Source organism: Rhinichthys klamathensis, unplaced genomic scaffold, assembly GCF_029890125.1.
Source record: "Rhinichthys klamathensis goyatoka isolate OS25496 unplaced genomic scaffold, OSU_Roscu_1.1 h1tg000040l_1, whole genome shotgun sequence".
Taxonomy (NCBI): Eukaryota; Metazoa; Chordata; class Actinopteri; order Cypriniformes; family Leuciscidae; genus Rhinichthys; species Rhinichthys klamathensis.
Genome location: NW_026606587.1, coordinates 9,269,503 through 9,296,182, shown reverse-complemented (window position 1 = coordinate 9,296,182; position 26,680 = coordinate 9,269,503). Strand labels below are relative to the sequence as shown.

At 37.2% G+C, this 26,680-nt stretch overlaps 1 protein-coding gene across 1 annotated transcript in view; it reads left to right on the top strand.

The window, feature by feature from the left end:
* plch2a (phospholipase C, eta 2a) overlaps positions 1-26,680 on the top strand; it is a 153,798-nt gene that overhangs the window by 83,259 nt on the left and 43,859 nt on the right. The window contains exon 3 of the mRNA XM_056246782.1: positions 25,426-25,572. Within this exon, the coding sequence (XP_056102757.1) occupies positions 25,426-25,572 (147 nt within the window). The remainder of the gene's footprint in view (positions 1-25,425; positions 25,573-26,680) is intronic.

The window sequence follows — 26,680 nt, the reverse complement described above, 5'->3', positions numbered from 1 at the left end:
AAAACAAAAGTGTTACATTTATAATTTTGTTCAGTGTAGATTTTTACATTTTCCGAAAAGGTCAAAAGTTCCCATCTCTAAGTCTCTGTGAAATTCTTTTCTCTATATATGGCTCAGTTCCATTTTTCACTTTAACAGTATTAAGAGTCCAAACAGTGCCAGTGGTTATGGCTAATCCTGAATCAGCAATAATATTAGTGATTCTTGCCTTAGCAAGCACCACTAATTTTACATTTACCAAGTGCCCTTCTAGTGAATGTACTTTTCATACATTTTCAGATGTTTTGTAATTAAAATATGAATTCGATAATATTAATTTTACTCAGTGCTTTTAGTCAGAACTGTTTGTCATCAGTTGAGTTAACAAAGAGCTATGCAAAGAGGTGTTTTAAATGCACAGATGGTCCAGTTCAGTTCAGTGTGCCTGTTCCTTCCCGTTGGTCTCTTCTGACCTACTTTCTTTGAGCTAAGGGTGATTCCCATAGGCAGACTGCTGGAGCTGTCAGAACCACGGACAGCTCCTGAACGCATCCGCACACTCTCACTGCACTTCTCCTGGGCTTTGGTTTCCATCTTTAGAGTAAACACATCCGATAATTCTGGGTTCGTTTAAAAGCAGAAGCAGTCAAAAGTACCCTCGTTCTGTTCTTGTGTTTAATTGCATCTTGGGGATTTCTGAGTCAATGTCTTGTTCTTGACACCATCCAATACCCGTCTTTGTGTCCTTTTTGTTTCCGGCCCTGTTCTAGTTAAGAGCCATACATATAACATATGGGATCTGTCTTCTGTTTGTGGTTTAGGGTGGATAAAGCTTTGATGATAACATCTCAGAAAGAGGCGAAATAAAGGAATGTTTTTTGACAAGTGCTGTTTGTTAGGTACTCTTTTTCACTATGTGGTTGTCATGATGGGACAAAAGGTGTCAGTGCTATTTCTTTGCTGTCATGCCAGATTTCTGTGGCATGCAGATAACTATTTGTTTTTATTTTGTGTTTTGCAAAACCACAATTGGACTTATAGTTTGAAAAGAACGAACTCTAACACTGTATTTGAAGCTAGTTGTGCATTCTAGAGCTCTATGCCTTAAACTGCACTTTGTAATGTTTAATGCATTTAACATTTTCATAAATAATTACATTCAGTTATAATGCATTATTAATGCATATAATATATAATGCATAATATATTTATTGTGATTTTTTGGGGTGTTGATCATGTGTCATCTGTTATTACACGTTGTAATATGAATCCTAATAGATTACAACTCTTTGCTAGAACACGTGGCTTAATAATATATCAAATAAAAATATATATATACTAATGCATTAAGTAAAGCTTTATTCTGTAGTGGATTACATATACAGGCTTCAAGAAAAAATCTTAATTTTTAAGATGCAGAAAATATGGTTTTAAAAACAGCTCTGTTTAAATACCGAATACAGATTTAATTTCCAATCTACTTTTAAGCTTCTGACATTTAAATAAAATTCTTATCACATCTGATGCAATAAATGTCTCCCCCAAAAAAGGATTAATGTTCCAAACCACTTTAACAATGATATAAAATTACTTTAAAATTCAGTTTGTCTCCATCTTCTGTACAGGAGAGACAGACAACTGGCAGCCTTTGTTGTGTACTTCAACAAATGTGATGGATTATGCAAAATTGTATAAGTGAATTTTTTCTTGTTACCTTGTGTATCATGCCTCATTGCATCATAAGTGCACTGATGTTTAAAAAATTGGAAGTGAGTTTTTTTCCCCCACCATTGTCTGGAAAGCTTTTATATGATGCACCCAACCCATGTATAGCAGACAAAAACACCATTATCATCTCCTAAAGTACTTAAGCGACTCAATGATTCTCATTGTCATGCCATTCAGGGAAAACTTCTTTGATGCACTTTAAAAAGCTCATTCTTTACACACTTTTATCATTTTATGTAGTTTTACCTTGCTTTTATGCAGTTGTTTTTCATTTTCCTAAAAGCAAAATAATTATGTCATCAGTTACTCACCTTGATGTCATTTCAAACCTTATAACTTTTTTTTTTTTTGTGAACTAAAGAATTTTAACTTTAGTTTCAACTGTTCATCACACAAAAGCATTACAAGATTTCAGAACTCTTGGAATATAGTGAATATAGACTGTATGGTGCTTTTTGCTCTTTTTGGAGCTTGACAGACATGGATACTATATGAAGTGTCATTGTATACAACAGAGCAAAAAGGAATCTATAAGGAAGTTCCCCTTTTTCTGTGTTTAACAAAAAAAAAAAAAATCAGCCTACAGCTTTGCAACAACATAAGCAAATACTGACAGAATGTTCTAAAATTCCCTTCATATTCCTTCAATATTCTCTTCTTCCCTCCCTCTTCACATTCTTCTGTGTCACTGGTTTCCCTTCACCTGTGTTTCCGAAGCTTTCTTTCCTTTGCATACGCACCCATTCACTCTCTCTGAGCAGAGCACCACTGAATAAAACATGAGATGGAGACAGAGACACTCCACTTCTGCAAATCACCATCACCTCATGCTACTCCGTCTCTCTTTGTCTTTCTCTCTCTTGCCATTTAAGTTTACTGGTCATCCCTTGGTCTTCTACCTTAAAGTACTCACCAAGAATGTTTAAAGGCACCACTGAACCGGCCACACACGTGGCTCAGCTTTCTGAGCGAGCTCTTCTCGTATACTCTCAGCAGCGTGTGGAGGGAAAGAGCACTGGATGAGAAGGAGGAGGAGGCAGAGAGAGATAAAGCAAGGGAGGGATAATACAATCAAGGCAGAAACACAGGAGCAGGTGCTTTGGTTTCCCATCTTTAGGATGAGACACAAGAATATGAGTATTCTTCCATTCTCATCTAAAAAAGCAGCTCATGGGATTGTTCTCCTGAACAGCAGCACGCATCTCGCCACCTATTGTTAGCACATGGAGGCTTCTCAGTTTGAATTATGGAGGATTTTTGCAATATTAGGAGTCTCAGTCCGGAGAAAGGTAAGCTTTCACACTCTGTTATTTCTTTTGAGAACAAAAAGAGTGTTTTCAAGTGAAGAGGCAAATAAGAAATAAAAAAATGGTGGATTTTTTTTAAAGTAGGAGTTCTTCTGGACACCTCTCTCTTTCTCAAGGGAGAATTTCTGTCTTCAGTGTAATTTCCGATTTTATCTTATGATGTCCCTGTGGTCCACACCATAAAGCCTGTGTAAATATGCTCTAACATTGTGTGTCTGATTTGTATGCACCATTCCATTGCCTCATGCACAGACAAAAAAAAAAATCTGTCCAGGCATTGTAAAAAGTGAACAAGTGCAGCCTTAAAAAAGACTTTGATTAGTGAAACTTGATTGAGTCATATTAACTCATATTTTTAACTCATTTAGATTTGAACACATAAAGCACATTTCTTACTGAAAGAAAGTGGTTTTATATTGTGCAGACATTTGATGACTGTACTGGTTAAAGCATGAGATAAGGCATGAGATGTGCTGTTTTTGCCAAAAGAGGTGATTCTGCAATATCATTTTAATTACATTATTATAGGAATATGAAAAACAAAAGTGCACAGCAAGCCAAGCGAAAATCAGTTTTGGAGAAATAAAAGAATTGATTTATGCTGGGCTTTTCAGAGATAAGTTTAACAAAGCATGCAGTTTTCTAGACAAGCTGAATTTGCAATTACATCACAGGCATCTGTGTGCAACAATGGTCACCTAATGACATCTCAGGTCTTGATTGTATTGGACATGTAAATAAAGTATGACATAATAGCAATTGCAAGTACTGTTTTAAACATAAACGCAATCATAAGCAAAAGCGTAATTATTAACAAAATAATAATCATAAGCACAATTGCAAATATAATCATCAGAATAATCGAAATCATATAAATAATCATAACTGCAATTGGAATTTTTACCATAACAGCAATTGTAATAGCAACAGAAAAAAGTTGTTAACGTAAGCATCGTTAACATCAGTAATCATAAACATAATCTCAAAAATAATCAGAAGGTTAAGTGTAATCTGAATTGGGGACTAGGGATCAGAATTAATGAGTGAATAGGTTAAACATGATATATAATCGCAATTGTATTTATTTATGTATTTATTACCTTGAGAACAAACTAGTTTGAGATCAATGCGACAAAACTGGAGAAAAAAAATCACTCTTGCATGCATTGTTGAAAATAGAGTGTTGATACTGTTAGATTTTCTTGCTCTACTGCAGTGTTGCGACTGCAGTGCTTCACTGTAACCTACCTGTGATGCTCTAATGGTGCACACTATGATCACTAGCTTAAAGAATACTGCAAGCATCATCGCCTTGCACAAAACCAATCCAAAATAGAAGTGCTCTGACATCCTGAAGTTTTGAGCACCCTTCATCCTGTTATCGCATACCCGCTGCTTCACATCCAACTGTCACGCTTTCTCCGGATTCCTTAGCCTGTACCTGTGGCCCTCGCCAGCTTCCTGTCAGCTGCATCTGCACACTGTGGTCATGGCGTGACTCCAGTCTGAAAAACAGAAGCAGCTTATGGACAGTTTCTCCCATTATGTTTCCATTACTTACAGCTTTTCGAAGACTCTGGTGATGCCTGTGTTTTCCCTTTGAGGGTCTATTAAACATAAAATGCGTCATTTTACAGTACAGAGAGTTTACATATCACCGTGGCAGTACATGCAATATTCTCTTTCTTGCTCTTAAGTTTTCCTTTTTAAATAATTGATCACATGGGATTATAGGGCTGTCACAAAAGAGTTTTTGTTGAACACACAAATCAGTCTGATATCATTTATTTGTGGTGAAAGCTGCTTTCTGAACTTGGGTGAGCACCAACAAACCATTTACATGTCTGCTTGAAAAGATGGTGTGGAGTACCTTTCATTTGGGAACCATTACAGTTCACTATTAGTGCACAAGTACTGTAATGTCAGATCTCGTGAAATGGCGTATGTATGACACGCCAATTCGTATTTCCATTTTAGGCATGCTATCAACACGCATAATCGCTTTTCAGCGTGTTTATCAACGCCGTTGACTTAACGTTACATTACTGTATATGTAAATATATGACCTACCCCAACCCCGTCCCTAAACCTACCCGCCACCGGGGTTAATACCATTTATGAGTCTTCCCCTACCATCCTAGGAAAAAAAATATCGCTCCCCAGATGTAGATCTACATTTTGCTTCGTTTCGCTCGGACATTTAACGGCGTGTACATACACGCGGAATCACTCGGACATTTAACGGTGTAGACATAAACGCAAAAGATGACGGTTCGTTTCGGCGTGGACATACACGCGGATAGCTCAAAATGCGTATAGATAACACGCCACTTGACTTGAAAGTGGCGTGTATGTTTACGCAAAGTCATGATGTCATGTTGGTAATGTAGCCTAGCATGCATGTAGCCTAGCATACATTTTGCCTGTTAAAAGCAAGGGAAAATTAACGGCTAGCAGTGTATTCAATTATTTTAATGCACGACGTGGAGGCAAAGAACCTCCGTGAAGCATTGCTGGCATTGAAAACTTAAAGCTGTTATTGATGTTTGCAGCACCATATTTAACCGGAAGGGTAAAATTGACGGTTATTTTCGTCAGTTACGGCTCGTTAGATCTAGCATACTGCCCACTTTGAATCAGACAGAGATAAAGTAGTGTGTACGATTACATGTATTTGAATGAATGAATTATAACATTTATTTGAATTAATTAGCAATTCAGTAGCAAAGCTATTTTATTACTAAAAGTCATGGGGCAGCGTTGATAACAAGCTTCTGTGCTCCTGAATGTTTCTGTGTGTGCGCAGCGACAGTGACATATGTGTGTGCACTTCAATGAAAACAGCGCATTATTATAAAACGGTGATTAAACTGACTTGGAACTACCTGTGCATTCATTTATTGCACAACTTCCAGCCATTCAGAATCGAGTATTCAGACAGACCATGGTATAACACATTTCTCTTTGCTGCATGTCCAAGCACAAACTACCTGTAAGAGAGCAGCTTAAATCCTGAATCTCTCGCAATACATCCACAGCAGACAGAAGCACAAGTTTGTATGTGTTAAGATTTGCTTGTAATACCAAAGGGCCAAAAACATAATTTTAACGGAATGGAATCAATGGAATCAAACTTGAGTTTAAACCAAGCATTTAAGTGTCTGAAAACATCGACAATTCAACAAAACCTTTACCTTTTGTCTGCACTGATATAGCACACTAATATACAGAATCCTCCAAAGCTACAACATATTTAAAGACCTTCTACATCACAAGGTCTTAAGACTAAGCTAGTCTTATCGCTCATTAGATGCAAAGACATTTTGTAAGTGGATAGTAATGTGAAATTGTTGCTGCCACGCTTACTGAGGGCACAGTGAAAATATACGAGGAGCAAAGTTGCTTGCTATTTGGAGATAGTTTTGATTTGTAGACCAAGAAAGGCAGCGCTGTTTCACTAACAACCATTTTGCTATGGGCACTGTATTTAACTCTGAGGTTCAATAGCAAACTGTGAAGCTTAACTTTCATCTCTGAACATCTCTCAGGGGGACTAGTCTCAGCTTTCGATTGCATTCCTATGGTTCGCCCACTGACCATCTACAGACTGCCTGATGCATATTGCACTCAAAAATGGCAAAAGCTTTCTCTAGGTGGCAAGATCCAAACTGATTGGGTGGTGTTACACGTATTTAAGAGTAAAAAAAAAAAATTTGTATCAGCTTTCTAAGAAACAAAGTTGTATTTTAAAAATTTTCTAGCTGCTTCTGAATAAGTGCTTGTCACTGGATTTAACGGTGCTTATCAAAGCTATCAGATATCAAAGATATCTTAGATATCAAATTGTTGTTGTTGATGTTGTTGTTTTTTATTTTAGGTGAGGGGGGGGGCACTTAATATAATTGCAAGTAAACAAGGTGTACTCGAACACTCTTCTAAGTTCTGCTTTAGAGACCTGCTTTTTGTACCAACCGAAATGTTTCTTTCAAAGTGGGAAGGTCTGCTAGAATAAGCTGTGTGGACCAGACTTTGTACTCAGTGTCTGGCTAAGCAAGACAAACAAAGATGGAGCATTAATGGTTTGGCATGTATAAGGTTAGGACACCCTGAAGAGATTTGGACGTTCAAGCTGTTTTCAGGTGAGATCACAGTAATCCAAGGCCTTGCATGGGTGAATGACAGATGTGGTACTTCTACAGACAAAGCAAATTCAGAGTAAACATGGGATCTGATCAAATCCGTAAAAAATTTTAATGTCAAATGCAAAGTCAAAACCATGATGACACCAGGGTTTAAATTAGACTCAGAGCAGCTACCACACATTCATGCTAGACAACAACTCTCACAAAGTATTCTGCTTCCATTTGTTTGTGTGTTTGCCTGTCCTGAGATATTGCTTTTGAAGACTTCATGCAAGTATTTCATTAGAATGTCTCTGAGAGAAATTCATCTGTGCAGAGGATGTCAGGCATTGGCATTTGAAAACTACTTCAGGCATTTTATAGACTGAAAATACCCAGCTGAAGACATGTTAAAGGTGAGAAGCATCACTTAACCAAAAATCATTGCTCAACCTCTTCTGTTGTGCTTTGAGGAGATCAAGCTCTCTTCAGCTTTTCCTGCCTAACATGACATCTCTCTCTGATAGTGAAGAGGAAGAAGGGGCTGTTTTGTACCTGAGCAATGGTGTCAATAAAATTGACTGTGGAGAACAAAGGACTTTTTTTCGGAGGTTTTACCTCTGAATTCTAGTCAATCAAACGTTAATTTTAATCCTGTGCTGCCATTATTGTTAATCTTGTCATCGTAATCATTATTTTAAAATGCGGGATTCCATTATTTTATTTGAAAGGCTTGATACCTCATTGAAACCTCTGTTAAAACTTCTTTTCAGCTCCAAACATAGATTAATTCTGGAAATATAGCAATAATATAATTCTTAATATAGCAATATTGAGAGTACCACTAGGTGCCTGTCTTTGAAACTATGGTATATAGAATTGTACAGGAGATAGCTTTAAAGAAAATTATGGAATTTAGAATTCTAAAAACCCTTTGTGGTTCGCTCCTATGGTGAGATACTGAATGATTTGTGCTTTTTTCCCCTTAAATATGGCAGAAAAGATTGCTCTTGCAGAGACAAAGCTAGCTGTATGTGGGAGGTGTTCTTTTATGCTGAAGACAGTGAAACGCGCTGGTGTGTTTGTGCATGGTTTTTACTCTGTGTTAGTACTGTAAGCTGTAGTCACAGGTAGAAGTGTAGAGTGCAACATTTTGGTTTACTATGACAATTCATAGTCAGGCCTGCACACTTGCCATAAGATCGCAAGCCACAAAGAAGCTGAGTTTATTGCAATGTCCAATTGTCTGTGTGGAAGTGAGCGTTGAAATGTGATGCCTATGCTTTTGGTATCGTGCTTTGAGATCAAATTGGCCTGATTTTGTTCATAGGCCATATAACTAACATATATCATTACCTATGGAGATGTTTAAAATAGCTGAGCCATCATGTGTGGGTTCTTTGTTAGTTCTCTGAACTTTTTGTCTTCCCAAGAGATCCCTAAAGAAAGACAATACAAATTTTGATAGACAGGACATAAATGTTCTGCTTTGTGAAATAAAAGTTAGTCAAATGTAAGAGCGAATTATTTTACAGAAATAGTACATTTATGTTTATTTATCTGGGTTACCATTCGTAGATTATGGATCAAATCCAAGAGCTGCTTAATGGGTGGAAGTGAGTCATGGCACATGTTGAGTCATGGGATTTAACCTGAATCTCAGGGGGACAGTTTGTGCATTTAGATCTCCAATTAAAGAGCACACCAACACTGGGGTCAATGTTTCTCTGGTTGGCTTCAGATAAACCCCTGCTAACTAATGCTGTAACTACCTTGTTATGGTGGCAAAAAGCATCTTTCTTCAATAGCAGCCATTTAGAAGGAGCTGCATGTTCTGATTTCAGCTAATCAGTGTTTTTCATGTAATTTTTCTTCAGCACAGAGTAATTAGTATAGCATTCTTTTCAGCCCAATTTGTTTTTTAGAGCTAGGTCAGTTATGGACTTAGAGATTTGGTGACGTTGATCCAGAAAAACTGGCACTTGGCAAAATTATGGTCACCCTTCACTGTGCCAAAGCAACATTTACGTATTAGTTCAGTGGTTGATTTCTATGCTGTGCACAAACTGTACCTAAATGTATGAGTGCTATCATTAGCATACAACAGACATGGAAGGCTCTAAGTCTTTTGTAAAAAGTAGCTTTCTTTCTTTATAATACAGTAGTAGTAGTAGTAGTAGAGTAAGTGCAACAGGGGTTAGCAGTAAACACAGAATACATATGACAGGGTAAGTTTTTCATTTCAGTCAGTGCGTCCATAGGCACAGGATAAGATAAACCAGTTGAGCTCCCTCCCTTGTCAAGCCTTCACCCTGGGAAAGTTTACCAGCAGGGCACTGTATCCTTTCCCCTGTGTTGCCATCTGTTCATTCAGACTCCCTTTCTCTCCATGCTGGAGACTGCCCTCTCTGTGCCGCTTTTGACGCTTGTGATCCAACCGGAGCGTTTCCTGTGAGGGGTGTGTGTAAGGGGAAGAGCAATGTGATTTCACTTTCATCTGAGATACAATTAGAGATAATTAAAACAGACCTACTTGCTTTTGAAAAGGACAGACCACAATCTCAATACATGCAAATTAAAGTAGAGTTAATCTTTCAACAAAGCACGTATATACTGTACTGTATAAACTATAATATTGAGTCAAAAGTCAAAATCCCTCTAAATGTAATTTTTTTGTGTGAATTCTGATAGTAAAAATATATAGAGCCGTAAAGTACAGTAAAATAACTAGAGTGTGTTGTATACATTACAACACACTTCAGGCGCTGTAGATTTTGACCCTGTATAATTTGACCGATTGTAGAGAAAGAGATTGAGCAATGTAAATGGGTATTTAACATTAAAATTGTCTTTCAATATTATGAATATTTAATCTGTTTAAAATACACTACATGGTTGATAATGGGTTAGCCATGGGATTTTTTTTCCAAAAGGTAAGTACTGATGAAATCCATTTCCTGTGCTGTTTGTTCACTCTAGAGAGTCTTTTCAATAAATGTTCATTGGAAACATGCTTCGACCTACATTTTTGCAAAACTCCAAAAACTTCCATATACTATGATGTACTGCTGTTCCAGCTGAAATTAACACAGTGACAATAAAACGGCAACTATATTAGTATTCGTATAGTTTATATGTAAATAAGTCACTCAATTGCAATAGTTAATCTATTTACGTCAAAGGTTCTATAGCAGTGTGCAACTTCATTTGGATTCTCTAGTAGTTTGTGATTTTGTTTGGCATGGGTAGTGGCCATACATTTACCCAAGAATGTAATCACACATCCAGAAGATGTCATCCCAACATCCCAATCTTGTGTTAATATGCAACAATTGAAGTCAGAATCACTAAAACATCATACAAGTTAATGCTGGCTTCAAGTCTTCTGAACGATCACATTTATGAGATGAACTCACATAAACATCGCATAAACCACAATGTCAATTACTAGTGTGAAACATCTTTTTTTTTTTATAAGCGCAGACTGTTTACATTGGAAACATGCCAATTAAAGAGTCATGCCAGAATATTTATATGTGGTAGAAATACATTTTTGTACGGTTGTTTGCCAGGAAATAAAAGTAATTTCTGATCATTTTCTGCCAGCACAACAATGTACATTGTTAAAGCATCAGTTGCATATGTGCATCTTTTTTCATATTGTTGCAACAGGGCTAAACTATAGTTTCCGGTCTTCGTAAGTGAAATATGAAATTGCCCAAAAAACATTTTTCTTGACTTAAACACATTTCTTCCCAGGATGACTTGAAGGAATAAGACTGAAGCAGACAAAACATCTCATTAGTTTCCTGGTAGGTTAATATTGCTAGTGAAAAACACAAGGCTCACCGAACCCAGATGGTTACTGATGAGGGCTGTCTTTTCCTTTTCACACTTGTTCATTTTGGACAATGTGTGTTCAGATCTTGCACCCAGAATAGAGTAATAGGCGAAGGCGGCATGGTATAGCTTCTGCGTGTGTTGGCAAACAACATTGATTGTTTAACCAGACAACCATATGGCCCATCTGTTGAAGGTGAGCTTCCAAAAGACTAAATCCTTCAAGAGCCTGAAGTCCCACAAAACCATCCTGAGTCTTGACCTTCCACAGAGCACATATTGCCAGCATGTAGAACCTATGAGTGTGGCATTATGACCACTTCTCATCTGTTCATCTTGATGGCAACATGCCAGTTCAAATTTTCAGAGGCACTGAAGCTACTCCTCTAGCCTCTCAGCTTGGTCAGCCTCACAGATTCAGAACAGGGCATTTACTTTTTGTCAGGAGAATTTGCTTTCATGACTTCCACGAGATGTCACCATAGAACAGGGGTGCTCAATCCTGTTCCTGGAGATCTACATTCCTGCAAAGTTTACCTCCAACTATGAACAAACACAACCGAACCAGCTAATTAAGATCTTCAGGAGCACTTGATAATACAGAGAGGTGTGTTGGAGTAGGGTTGGAACTGAACTCTGCAGGTAGATCTCCAGTACCTGAGTATCTTATTATAGGAAACAGGCATCCAGTCCTGTTCCTAGAAGGTATCCAAAAGAGTTTAGCTCTAGCCCTAATTAAACACACCTGAGCCAGCTAATCAAGTCTCTAGGATCACTAGAAACATCCAGGCGGGTGTGTTGGAGCTAAACTCTGGAGGAAAGTGGCCCTCCAGAATTGGACACCTCTGTTATAGGGGAAAGACAGCACAGTCTTATTGGAAAGACGTACCTTTGGCAACATTTCTGCAAAATACGTACCAATGCATACATATCACTGCAGCTTCCAACAGAAATGAACACTAGAGGTAGTAAAACAGCAAGCACTTTTAATCCTTTTCATACAAAATTATAAGGACAGATTATTGATTAATAAAGACTTATTTTCACGCGGCTCCTTGCAAAATATTATATTATGACCTCAAAAATGTTTTTACCATAGTGCATGATTTGTAAACGAATACATTTTGGAGTTTGCATCACATACCAGCTCCATATGTTTGGCTTTTCTGACATTCAAAGCTTGCTCGGTAGCTCAGCTGGTACAGAGTCCCGTGAAACACGAGTTATGACAAAAGAGCTGAAAGACTTCTAGAAACGAGCTAAAATAGCATGGTAACATCATCAGTTTAGGGTTTTGTGTAGGTGTACGTTATTTAAAAATGTGATGGAGCATTAAAGGTTCACCCAAAAATGAAAATTCTGTCAGTAATTACTCATGTTGTTCCAACCCCGTAAGACTTTCGTTCATCTTCGGAACACAAATTAAGATATTTTTGATTAAATCTGAGAGCTGTCACACTCCTCCATAGGCTTCTATGTAATTGAAACTTGCCGGCCCAGAAAGTAAATAAAAACATACCTCAGAGTGAGTTCACTGGTCATGAGTGTGATGCTGGCCAATAGTGAGCCTACGTTCTGACGTACTTCTGGTATGTTCTGACGTACCTACGTTCTGACGTAGCGCTGCGCTGTTACACTACGTGAACTCACTCTGAGGCCCACATAGAAGAAAACGAATAGTTGAATAAAGTCGTTATTTTTGTTGTTTTTTGCGCACAAAAAGTATTCTCGTCGCTTGATAAACTTAAGGTTGAGCCACTGTAGTCACTTGGACTATTTTAACAAAGTTTTTATTTACTTTCTGGGCCGGCAGGTTTAAATTACAATAGAAGCCAACATAAAAAAAAAAAACATTGCCAGATTCACATTCATCTGTTTCGGATAAAACTAAACATGCTTTTTTGCGCCACTCACTGGACATTTCACTTTGAAACTGTTGCGAAACGTAATATACTTTTGTAGAAATGTTGCCACAGGGATGTTTTTCTAATAAGTCTGGACTGGGGGAAAATCCCCTGGAGCATCCTAGAGTTGAATGTCTTGCTCAAGGGCGCAATGGAGATGCCTCATGCCACGGTTCTTGTGGGATCAAACAAGGAACCTCATGGCTTGCAGCCCTGGACCTTACGTGTTTATGTTCAACATCAAATATCTATATACTGTACACATGTCAGCAAGAAACCTCTCTTTTTGTTCAGAGACAGAAAAAAATCTTTAGTTAGGCAAATCTAACAAAGAAACTGTAAAAACCTAGATCTTAATTTGCACCTGGAATTAATTTACATCTGTTTTTTGACCATTCATAGCATTCATGCTAGCATTCATAAGAAAAAAAGTAAAAAAAAAAAACAATGCCCAAATTAATTTGTTGCAGCCAAGTTTATTTGTTTTTTTCTCAAATTATATTTGGTTTAAACCTTACATTTTGATTTAATATTATTCTAAAACTTTTTTTTCATAAAGACAAAAACATGATTGCTGGGTAAAATAATGATTTATTATAAAGACCATATCTTACTTAATCAATATATTTTCTTTAGACTGTGGCCAAAATGTTCATTAATATGTAAACGGCTTGGATTTTCTTTATAAATTAGCTATAATATGATATGTTGTTAGTCAATGTTTAATATAAATATGAATAAAGACAGGAATATTCTCTTTTGAAAAACCTTAATGTTTATTAGTAAACATTTTGCTAAATCTTTTTTGTTATGGACTAATAAATAAATAAATAATTAAATATCTATAACCCATAATAATTTCTGCTGTCAGTAAAGCTAGCAAGTATGTGTTCTAGGGCTGCAACTAACGATTATTTTAATAAATCGATTAATCTGTCGATTATTTTTTCGATTAATCGATGAAATTATTAATTTTCTCATTAATTTCCAACCCTTTGTTCAGAAACAGAAATGAAATTCACAATGCAAAAAAATCTTCAGAAAGTGCACAAACAGGTTGCTCCTTGAACATCCCTGAGCAGTTAAAGGGACCATCAAAATAAAGTGAAACCTAAAAAGGCACTTTAAAGGGGCTATATGTTCATGTAATAATCATTTGTTTATTGCCAAATGATTGTAAACAGCTTCTAATGAAACTTGACAAAATGAGACCTTCCTCGACTTCCTAGGTTGTCTATGAAAGCCTGTAGACTGATTTTATCTGAAGGATTCTGAATGCTGGGAAATCAAAAGGATGTGACAGTTACGCACGCTCCCAAGAGCCTTTCTTCTGTTCAGTGACACATGAAATGAACAAATGCTTATACAATGTTCAGGATAATGCCAAAAGAGCCGTTCTGTACTGTAATGTCAATGTGTCATGCAAAGAAAAGGGATTAATTCAAACTATCGTCTCACATAATCAGATCTAGTCTATAGTCTCATATATACTTTATAATCAAACGATCATAACAGTGTAATTTCAATAAGCCTACCTCATCTGTCGCCATGCTGCTTGTGAATTACAGAGCTGGTGCAAACATATCCACATCTCTACGGTCAGATGCTTAGCTGCTGCTTTCTTACCGCTGTCATTTTTTCTGTGTTTATTTTGTTATTGAGAGGCTAGCGTGCAGCACATATGTACATGCTCGTCGAAACATTGCTCTCAGCAGCATGGACGGCGTTGTGATGTTCGTTATAAGTATATCCAGGGGCGTAGCAGCCATTATAAAAGTGGGGGGGACAAAATGGTGTGGTGATGTGACCCAAAGGTCAGTCCTTCCAGAAAAATGCGGAGTTTTTTTGTGATTGTTGCGGGCAAAAATCCTTGATTATGCGGCGATGGAATATGCAGGATATTTGCAATTTTATGTGATGAAATTGCGGGAACATGTAAAACCTGCGGTTTGATGAAAAAGAGAGAAAAAGTGATTCCCCAACACCCTGTTCTCACTAGGCTCCTACCTTAATGTAAAGAGTCATTTCTTATTACTTCCTATGATAAGCAAACATACTACATCACAGAAAGTGCTGGAATATTTAATCTTGTTTTATTTCAGACCTTAATAAACACATGGCTCAAACTTACAAAACATTGATGAGTCAAACAAGTTCTGTAGCTTTACAAAAGGAATATGCTACAACTTCTGTAAAAATAAATAAATAAAATATGAAAAAAATGTTTCCTGTTTTACAGCTTTTCAATGATGTTCATGTCACGTAATTACGTCACTTCATTACGTTCCCATGGCAACAGGGGGAAACGGCTGCTCTCGTGTGAAGCAAACGCAACATTTTTCAACTTTCTGCTAAGATATATGTGACTTTTTTTGCAACAAAAATGCGGGGATTATGAAATCATATAAGCCCCGCATATTTTGCGTGGAAATCGGCAATTTATACATCAAAAGTGCGGCGTATTTTTTTTAAAAATGCCCCCGCATAAATATGCGGACTTTGGCTGATTATGCATTGAATCATGCGATCGCATAATCACGTTTTTCTGGAGGGACTGAAAGGTGATGTTCATAATAATAAATTCTAGATGGAATAGCAATTGGCATTTTACAGCACCCTAGTGCTAATTTTGGGAACATGCCATGATAGTTTACAGCAACCTATTTTTGTGAAATCATACTCGAAATAAAAAAATATTGCAGGACTTGGGACTTTCAGACAACTGTGGACATCTAAACTTTATTTTTATGAAATAAAGATATTTTATGATATTTACAATATTTCAGTTAAACTACACTTGAACAATAACTTTTATCTTCTTAACAGTTGGACCAAAAAAAAGTGTTCAATGAGTACAGAACAGATTACATCTAGCCTACAGTAATTTTAAACAACAGACAATTTATAAAAATATATCAATAAAACCTAAATCAATGTATTCGGTATTGGACATCAATTTAACATTGACATTAGATGTTGAATTTACATTGAATTTTGGTCACCCGACGTCGCAACCAAAATTTAACCAAATATCAACATCTTATGACGTTGTGTGCCTGCTGGGAATAATCTGTTATGTTTCATTTAACAGACGCTTTTATCCAAAGCAACAAGTAGGAGAGCATTTAACACACACTCGGCACAATCCGGCGCGACGTGACGAGGTCCATACGGGTTCTGTTGTCTTACACGTCTTACAGCGTTACAGTAGGTTAAATCATAACAAGGAAACTTTACGTGTGATTCATGTCATTGCGACATACTGTAACAGTGTGTGTTTGAAAAAAATGATGTAGTCCTCTGCTTTTTTTCTGGGGTGCATTAGACGGCCAAACAGCAAAGCGACTAAACAAACACGAAAATTCGCAAGAGCAACAAAAGATTTGAAGCTCATGGCAGACGCGCCCAATAGATGCTTCGCGCTGTGATTGGCTGAATGTTAGCTCACTCAAGTCTAAGTAACAAATCAGAGAACACGGGCAGAAATATTGGCGCTGAGTCAAAAAAAATGCGGGGGACAGAATCACCTGTTTCTAAAAGTGCGGGGGACGTGTCCCCCCCGCCCCCCCCCGGTTGCTACGCCCCTGAGTATATCACTGCAAAGATATTTCCAACTTATTTTTCAATTCTAAGCAAAGAACAATAAAAGAACTTCGCCGTGAATATATCGGGGCATTGAATCACATTCAGTCTCTTGTATGTTATGTGTGCACGAGTCAGTGGCGGAGCCAGGATTTTTTCATAGGGGTGGCCAGGCAGGGGCCAGCAAACAGTCTGGGGTGGCACATAAATCTTAATTATTTTAACATAATAATTAGTTTAAATAATCTATTGGACTGTTCCTACACAACTGAATACAGTTCATTTGTATTCAATTGTAGCTAATTGAGAGAGTATAGTGAATTAGGAATCATGGAATACTGAGTGAATTTGATTTTTTTTTTAATTATTATTACTTACCACCTCCAGGAATAATAATAAAGGGGACACACACTATAGCTAAAGTTATTTAGTCATATAGTAAACTTGCTCAGTTAGCATGGTTCTGGTTCACAAAAACCCCCAACATTGTTGCACCTTCATGGATGAGACATGCAGATAACTACTGTAGTTCAAAGATTATACCCTTCATTGAATTTTATATAATCAATTAACTCTTCAACTTTCTATATTAGTAGTCAAAATAAAGAATCTAAACCGTTCTATCATACCTAATTAAAAAGGGGGGAAACATCTCTTTTGAATCGCTATGTGCAAGAATGTGAAGTCAACATGCACATAAATGGCAGAATATAAAATTAGTTATTTTATGGATTTAAAAATTATGCATTTTATTTTGTCCTTTACAAATTAACGCAAAATTAACGCCTATCTTCTAGTACAAATGCACAGTGCTCACATTTATTTGTACATTAAAAAAACACATAGCCTGTCAGTTTGTGCCTTAAACATGGCAGAATATTTTAGTCTAGACATATGTGACGCATATATAACAAATACATACATGCATGCAGTTTTGACACAGATTGTATCGCCTTTTTGATTATTTCATGAGTTAATTGACAACAGAACTACGGCTACAGCACGCCACATTTACGCGTGATGTGCAAGTACAGTACAACGTCTGACAGGACAGTAAAAAGTTAGTTTAACTGACATTTGTTGACCTTGCAACATTCATCTTACAGCAGATAGCCAACTGATTCAGGACAACGCGCTTTTCTCCGCATCTGACGGAAGTGTCACAAGCTTTCACACAGATATCTTTCAAAATAAAAGTAGAATCAGAAAAAAAGAGAATTGCGTTGTTGTTTCTTTGACTGGACATATGCGACTCACTCAAAACGGTCTTGCAACTCACCAGTTGAGCAACATCAAATCTATATTTACTATGCTCCGATCACTGCTGAAGCTGATTCGGCACTTGTACATTTCCGCACTCGTTTGACTTGCGCCTGACGCTGAGGTGAAGTTGGAGTGCGCGTTTGAAAAGTCTCACGTTTTTTGTGGTCGTAAGATACGGTTCTGTGTTTTAAAAACGCAATTCTTGTAAAAAAAAAAAGAAAAAAAGAGAGAGAGAGACAGAGACAGAAACGGCAGTTGTGAGAGGGGTGGCCAAAGGGGTGGCCAAGCTTAAGCCAAGGGTGGCCATGGCCACCCCTGGCCACCCCCTGGCTCCGCCACTGGCACGAGTGCGAGCACAAGAAATAAGTTGCTGGCTGCAGTTCACTCAGCGGCCACCGGTGTCGCTAATAATAAGGATTTTTGAATTCTACATGTGCCAGAGAAACAAGCGCGCAGCCATCTCTAGAATTTTGTCTTTGAACGTCCGTTTTTGCGGTAGCTCTGTATATTTCTATGGCATCGCTGTCGGAGAGTATTTAGCTGGTGAAGTGGATTTACTTATTGTAGAGTTAACGAAAGTTATAATGGGCATTGATTTGTTTGAAGCAGATGTCATAACAAATGTCAGTAGACCGGGAAGTTTTTAAAACGAGTGGTTCATTCATTAATCCGTAAAACATTACCTTCATGCTGTGGAAGACAGAACACAACGAGTGCAGCGCTGAAAAGGGGTGGGGCTATAATAAAATGCAACTTTTTGTACATTTCATTGGTTTAAGGAAAATGCTTGAATCAATAAAGCATGTGAAGGTGGTTTGGTGGAAATGTGTTTAAGTATAACCCATTCTTGCCTTTGAAAACAGATTGAGTGCTTTTGTTGACCCCATCTTGTCCTTTATATTGACCGCAGTAGCCTGCAGTGTGCTTGTGGGTGAAAGGGTTTCTCAGGTGCAAGCTGGGGTGGAATTTTTATACATAGCAGGGAATTCAAGCAGCCAGAGCACTGACACTGTGCCTTTCACCAGGCATTTGCTACTGTATCACAGTGTGACCTCTGCCTTTCCTTTAACCCGCAACCTGGTAGAGTCATTTGTACATGCAGAACCATTTAGACATTATACAGCGAATCTTGTTTATTCCTAAACCTACATGTTTTAATGATCTTTTAGCATTTTTTTTCCATCTGTTTGTTAGTCACAGTGTACCCTGACACACATAAAACACTTAAATAATTGTGGATGCTTTCAAGCTTTTTAAAGTGAAAGATAACCTGTGCTACCGTATAATTTCCTCTGCCTGTTTAGACAGTGAGGCAAAGAAGGACTCCTTTCTCCTTAACAGCTATCAGAGAAGCCTGCTATAGGCCATTTCCTTAAATATGTCCAGTGCTTTCATAAAAAACAAAAACAAATCCTTTAAATAATACTTAATTAGACATTAGGTGACGTAGCACACTTTCATTCCGGTACTGTTGTTCCAAACACTGAGCCAGGAAAAACAAAAACCCTTGTTTGACTAATACATGCGTTACCTGAGCTACCTACGCTACCTGGCTCCAAATAAACGCTTGTGAAGTAAAGTTGTGTGAGACTGAGGTGGTAACCATAGCAACAGTACTCAGCTTGAGCGCTTTCCATTAGCATCAGTATGGGACATACAGTAGGTACCGTCATTATTTATTACTTTATTACAGATTTATGCATCACATTTATATTACAAAAACTTTGTTTTTAAAAGGACATTATGTAGATATTATAGATTCTTTAATATCTACATAAAACAATAACATGCTACAGCTCATTTACCTGAAACAAGTTTTATCCCATTTAGCAGTTAACTTTATGCAGTATAAGGTTAAGGTTATGGAATCATTTCTTCTTTGTTGTCTATCAGTTCAGTGGATATTCCAGGTAATATATATAGGCTAAATATTTTATCTTCTGTTAACTTAGTTGAATATCATAAATCTAAACTCTAATAATCAGGGTTAAGGATTGGTTTATATATGAGCAATAGTAACAGCGATGCTTGCTTTAGCAAGAACCACTAAAAACCTGTATGATCTTCCTGTTTATGGGAAAATATAATTACATTACATCATTACTTTGATGTTCAGCTGTTAGAAACAATCATGTAGATGCTTTTATGATTATAGGAAGAGCTGATAAATGGAATAACTCTCTCTCTCTCTCTCTTTCTCTGTCTCTGTACTGTCTCTGTGGTTCTGTGCGCAATAAGCTACCTAAATCCCCCATCCCTGGATTACAGTTCTGAGGGGATTTAAGTGTCAGCTTGACAGGTGTTGGACAGTCAATAAGTTAGCATCTTTACTAGTACGGCACCTCACAGCATGCCATCAGAAAGACAGCTCCACCCTAGACTGCCGATGCTAAAACTGTTCTGATGTCTGCAAGACTGTCCATCAAATCCTGTGGGTTTGGACGTGTAGTTTGTGTTCTTGCCGTCAGATTTTCTCGGGAAACGTTGTTGGATGGAGGTTTGCCTAGGGCTTTGTTTGAAAGAGTGATTGTAGGGATATAAAGGCAGGAAGTCAGAAGAAGCAAAGCACGAGAAAGAAATCAAGGACACGCTTAGTAAGTCGGCAAAAACTCAAGAGCGATGTGCGCCGCTGTCATGCCTGCCAGTTCGGTCACTTCTGCCGGGATGCCCCCAACATTAGCGCTTGAAATGAAGCCAGTGCCTGCCGCTAAGCGGGCAACACCTCTAGCCCGAGTATCAACCCAAGTGGCAGCAATTGCCTGTTCTAAGGCTCTCCACAAGCTGACCCTGTCACGACTCATGGCGGGATTCTTTTGGACTGGGGATAAAACTGTGTATGGATCCAAATGGAAGCTAGGCTTATTCGGTAAGAGATCAATGAAATAATTTGATTATTTCTGCCAGCTTTGTATTTCTTCAAATTATGTATTGAACCGTTTCAGTTTAATGAATCTTGACAGCTTGTGTATTCATGACCTATTTCCTGCATTGGCCCAAGTGTTCAAGTGGGCGTGAAGACTGCAAGTGTGTGTAGAACTTTGCATTACCCAGTAGGACGCACTTACGTCATAGTGTTGTAAAACTGTAAGTAATATTTCTACAGAGCTTTATTTACACATTTTGATTTTCAAAGCACTTTGAAATAAACATCTAAATGTCGGTTCAGTAGTCCCAGACAACACTATTTGTGATGCTTAAGTGATAAAAAGCAGTTGCTGCAACATGCGTTACAAATACATTGTTCAACATGGTGGTTTGGTGGAAGTGTGTGCATAAATACAAATACATACTCAAATCAGCACCAATAAAATGTGCAACACTTTATGTTTTACTACCAAGTTATATGTAATATCTAACTGGAAATTTTCCTCAGAATCGTACAATTTTGGAGCAAATTAACCTGAATAATGGGATACTCTTAGCCTCAAATATTGATTTGAAGGATTTTTTGTCCATTAAGGGCTTTGAACTTTGAACCTTTCCATGCACACACTCTCAAGTGGCCAAAACCACAAGTGTTGGTATTAGGACAGGCCCTTACTAATCCAGCTGTGGGTGTAGAATACACAGAAAAGCTTGGGAAACTGATCTAGCTCATAGAGTGACATCAAAACAGAAGCATCTTGTCCATTCATTCAAATATTTTAATTGATTTTTTTTTTTAAACAGTTTTCCTCTCAAATGAAAACTGCATTAGCAGTTAGCATCATGCTGTCTGAAATCCTCCATTGAAGTCTAAATGTAATTAGTCGCACATTCCACTGTAAAAACTTGCCTTTTTCATTTAATTAAAATGCTGATCACTGACTGTCAATTTTAGTTGAATTTTTATTTTCTTTATAAAGAAACAAGAAATGGCAATATGCTATATGGCTGGAATTTGAACCTGTACATCTATCACAAAATGTATAGTTTTAATATGTTTAATGGTCATGGTCATATGTTATCCTGTTAACTGTCAGTATCCTTGTTGTGGGACACTTGGCACACTTTTTTAACACATGTATTTTATCATCATTCGAAAGCTTAAACAGTCGAGAGAGAAAAAAACGTTTTTAATTGGACATTGCATGACAATGGAAATGGTACTTTATAACCTTTTAGCTGGCTTCATTTTTGTGATATCAACTTCAAATTTGGAAACAACTTGGTTAGAAATATACCTTTGATTTTCGAGCAGTTTTCGAGTCCAACTTATTTTGTAACATATTTATATAAAATGGAATATTTTCAGTACATTAGCTTTACAATAAACTTCTATAACCTTCTTTATCATTATTTAAAGCTGCTTTCACTTCTGCAATATTATAATCTGCTAAATGTTTTCTTTAAAAAAAAACAACCTTAGATGTGTATCCCATAGCATTCATAAATTACAACCATTTAAGTTTAGATATACAGTATGCTCAGAAAGGGTTAGACCAGCATTTGGAGCCTCCTAAAAGAAAGAAAATAATAAAAGAAAGAAAAAATTGAAAAATATAAATAAATAAATAAATAAAACATCACTATACTGAACATTCCAAACCTTGAATTGAATGTCATTGCTGTCTTAAAATATTAGTTCTTTACTTGCTCTCCAAAATTCTGTCCTGGTTGTTTACAACATACCAGTGTGACATTTGGCTCCATCGACGCATCGAGCCGTCAAGAATGCTGATTTCTTTTGTGTGGCATGATGAAAAGGCACCTGTTTGTACATGGAGTGACATATGGGCAATCCCTTTAAGCTTTAATTCCCTGATGGATGGTGCTTGAGAGGTTTACCTTACTTTTCTCTGGCACACATCCTGTAGACAAACCCCTTTGACCTGCTATGTGGCAGCATTAGAGGCTCAACTCTGATAAATGGGCTTACAATGGCACCAATTAGTGCATCTTCTTTTGACATTTTGTTGCCAAATATTTTCTTGAGCCAACTAGAGTGTGTGAGTATTCAAGCTTGTCAATGAACATCATGGCTAGTCTTGTTTTCTTAAATTTCCATTTAGGTTTCTCAAACGTTTCAACCATGAACCTGGTTTCCATAGCAACCATTTCAGACCCACTAGAGGAGTGTTTTTGATGAGGTACCACATGGGAAACGCTTGCGTTAGACTGCTTTTGCACAACATGGGATACATTCACTAAATCACTCTTCTTTGTTTTTGGTATCTACTGTTCTAACAATCAAAAAGCAGTTTGGCTTAACCCCTATTGATTCTTAACTTCCTGCTGTGTGTTCAGCAATAGAGATCGGATCAATTTAAAAGACCACAGCTCTTTGCAAGCATTTTAGGAAAAAAAAAAAAACGGCTGGCTGAATTTATGGTGCATTGAGCTGGCATTATCTCATAGAACTTTTGTTAAAGCAGGCTACATTCTATTTAAGGTTTATCTGGCAAATCAGCCACGAAGGTTGCTGGATCCATTCCACATTTTTAAAATAAATGTTCTTCAACAGTTCTTTGTACCTCTTTGTATCACAAACCATTTTCCGTTGTTCTTGAGTTTAGTTCTTTGATGAAAATAAAAAGCTCTAGATGTTACTGTACATTTCTTCAAATCAGCATTTTTTTTTTTTTTTTTTTTTTTTTTTTTGGGTGGTTTAAACTCTATTTTGACTCTATTAACATTTGTAATGCACATTCCTGGTCTTATAGTAAATGATCCATCAGTGCTCGTTATTTCAAAGAAAATAAATGTTTGTCTTGTTAAACCCCTGAAAAAAAAGAGGCTGAAAAACAGTGCCAAAATTATACTCAGCCATTTTTTTTTCCTATATTAATTTTTTTTTTGCCTATAGTAATAATTCAGTGCAGTTTAACATTAAAGCAGATGACTTGTATTCTGGTCCATTCTGGTATGGAATGGCCACCTTTTTATAATCCGGTATTTCCCAACATATGAAATCAAGCCCCATCCTACATTTTTGCTTCATTAATATCCTTTTTTCACTCAGAGACTTGTCACATTACAAATGTAAAATCCATCCATCGATGTTCCAAACCGCTTGTTTTATGTACAGTCGCAGGGATGCTGGATCCTGGATCGATGGCCAGTCCATCGCAGGAATGCAATTTCATGTTAACCATAAAGAGATAGCCACTTAAAAAAATTCATTTTCTGTCATCGTTTACTCACCCTCATGTTCTTCCAAAGGCGTATGCATTTCTTTCTCCTTTGGAATATATTTTCGGAGGTGAACACTATCCTTTTAAAGCACCTTTACATGGTTTTCTACAGAGCTAGAGATCTCCTATGTATGAGATCAGGCTGTAAAGCATTTCTGGTTCTAATTGGAACTAAAAATTGTGGATTTTTAGTAGTTAAAATACTGACGATACTGGATCTCATTGAGTAACTGGGATCACCGCTTGGCCTTAGACAAGGTACTTTAGCCATGCAATCAGTGTACAGTCATTCTGAATTACACATAAGCGTATACACCAATCACTCAAACCTGGATTTAGCGATCTGCTCAAATCTTCTTATATTACATCCTGTCTGTCGATGCTCCCTGCATAATTGTCAAATAAAGAGCCACCTCAGATGAGCTCTGCCAATATTAATACCGCATTAATACTAAAAGATGGAAACGTAGAGCAATGGCACAGTATTGTGAACACTTCGCTGATTATTATATAATAGTCTCTCAGCTCATCTGCTGTTTATGTAACAGCGGTCTGTTCTCTGAAGAAACTTCTTTATCAAAGCCAGATCTGTGTTGTCTTAAGTGTTACTTCACACTCTTTCTGTTCATAAGTGCATGAATAATGAAAAAACAAAAAGCTTGCAGTCATCTCTGTTCCTGAAGGCAATTTGGTGGAGTAAAGTCGGCTGGGATTTTGTTCTTGTTAGTTTTTTCCCTGCACTGTTATGACACTTTAAGTGCCGTGGTTATAGTATGTTTTAGCACAGTGATGCAATGTAAATGTCAAAGCATCACTGTTCCATGGTACTGCTACCATTTTTTTATTTTTATAAGGAGAACAGTAAATTGGAAATGTTGTTTATGTTGTAACAGTGCTTGGTTATTTCAATAAATTCCACTTTCATCACAGTGTTAAAACATTAGTCCAGCAGGTTTAAACATGTCACATTTCACAAACATTTCATGAGCCATTTGGAGAAAATTTAAGATTGAGAGAATGTGGCAGTTATGTTTCCAACTAGCGGTTGCTTTCATAAATGCAGTATATGAACAGAGAAATGTTCAATCTTGCCAAACAATTGTTGTATTGTGAAGGAAGAGGGATGTTTGAAAATAATTTTGGATTTTTATCAGGTACATAAAGGTCACAGTATTGATTGCTGGCCGTTTCAGGAGCATGTCAGATATTTTGATGGATTGTTAGTCCTCTGGGTAACGTACACATACACAGGAAAAATGCTGAAAAATGCTTGGGTGGGGTTTACCAATAATATCATGAGTAGCAGACAACTTAACCTCTTCCATTTGAAATGATACAAATATCATTGGTGTATGTTTGCTCTCATACACCAAAAACATTAGAACATTATCATGTTTCATTTATAGTTTTGGGGACGGAAAGGGAGTGCAATATACAGCCATCTAATGTTTTGTTATTATTATTGTTTCGTTCATTCATCTGTTTATGAATTCTATTACTATTTTTTCATTGTATTTCTTAATGAAAACAGTATATACTGTACAGTAGACATGCCTGAAATCATCCCTGTCTCTTGTGTCTCTGTTAGTGGAGAAATGCATGAGCTCCATGCAGACGGGCACTCAGATGGTGAAACTGCGTGGAGGATCCAAAGGCCTGGTGCGCTTTTTCTACTTGGACGAACACAAATCCTGCATCCGCTGGCGACCGTCTAGGAAGAATGAGAAAGCCAAAAGTAAGTCTCATTTTTATTGCTGAGGTTATGCCTGTTTTTATTAGCCCTCTCTTTTACGGACCACAATGAAAATCTCAGATGTGGCTCTTCAATAACTCAGAAGACTTGTTGATATGTTCTATGCAAGTATCAATCTTGTCTCAGATGTTGTCTCTGAAGAATAGGGCTATCAAACTAATGTTGCAACACTAAGATAATGGAGATCTCAGTCATATCTCACTTAAAGCTGCAGTCCGTATATTTTCCTCTTTGTCGCCATCTCTCTGTTCGAAATCTGTAACTGCAGTGATTCGCGGAATTATCATCTTTACGTGGGTTGTAAATCGGCATGAAACAGCGCGGATGAACACAGTGCTTTGAGGCGAGTGCTGCTGTCAGTCACCGCGCTGTGTGGATACTGTCATACAGAATCACAGATTCACTTTTTGAAAGTTTGACCAACATAAGAATTTTCATAAGAAAATGTCTTCTGAACAAGTAAGTAAAATCCATTTTTGTTCTGACCAACTAAGGGGGAAAAAGCATTCGACATGATAAGCTTCGTTAGATTTAATCAACGCGATTTACAGCAACCGTGCAAATTATAGCCTACTTTGTTCTCAAATTGTTCATGTTAACAACATCAGCATTGCGTGACTAATGTTAAATTGAATGTGTTTTATGGTTACCTGTGTAGTTCAGAATTCATATTCTCCATAATAGCAAAACGAGAAAGGCACAAGGAAACTCCATAACTGTGTGAATTAAGAAAACGTACTGTTACACGATTGAACTATTGAAATGTCTTACTTGTTCAGCAGAAAAAAGCCGTCTCTTCTTCCGTTTTGAACCCCTTCAAAACACGGAGTTCACGCACTTTTCAAAAGCCCCGCCGACGTTTAAATCCTTGTGTTCGCATGAGACGGTTTCTTTCTCTTTCTCTAGCCACCTTAAATCCGAAGTACGAAGTCTTTTGGGTTTTATAACTGCTGAATCTCCAGTTGACACTGATGATTGTTGTTTGGATCTTTCTGGATGCCATAAGTTTAATTATGTAAAGTGCTGCAGAAAAGCCTATACATCTAAACATCTCGTCACGCGCAGTATAGCCAGCTAGCCGAAACTCCTT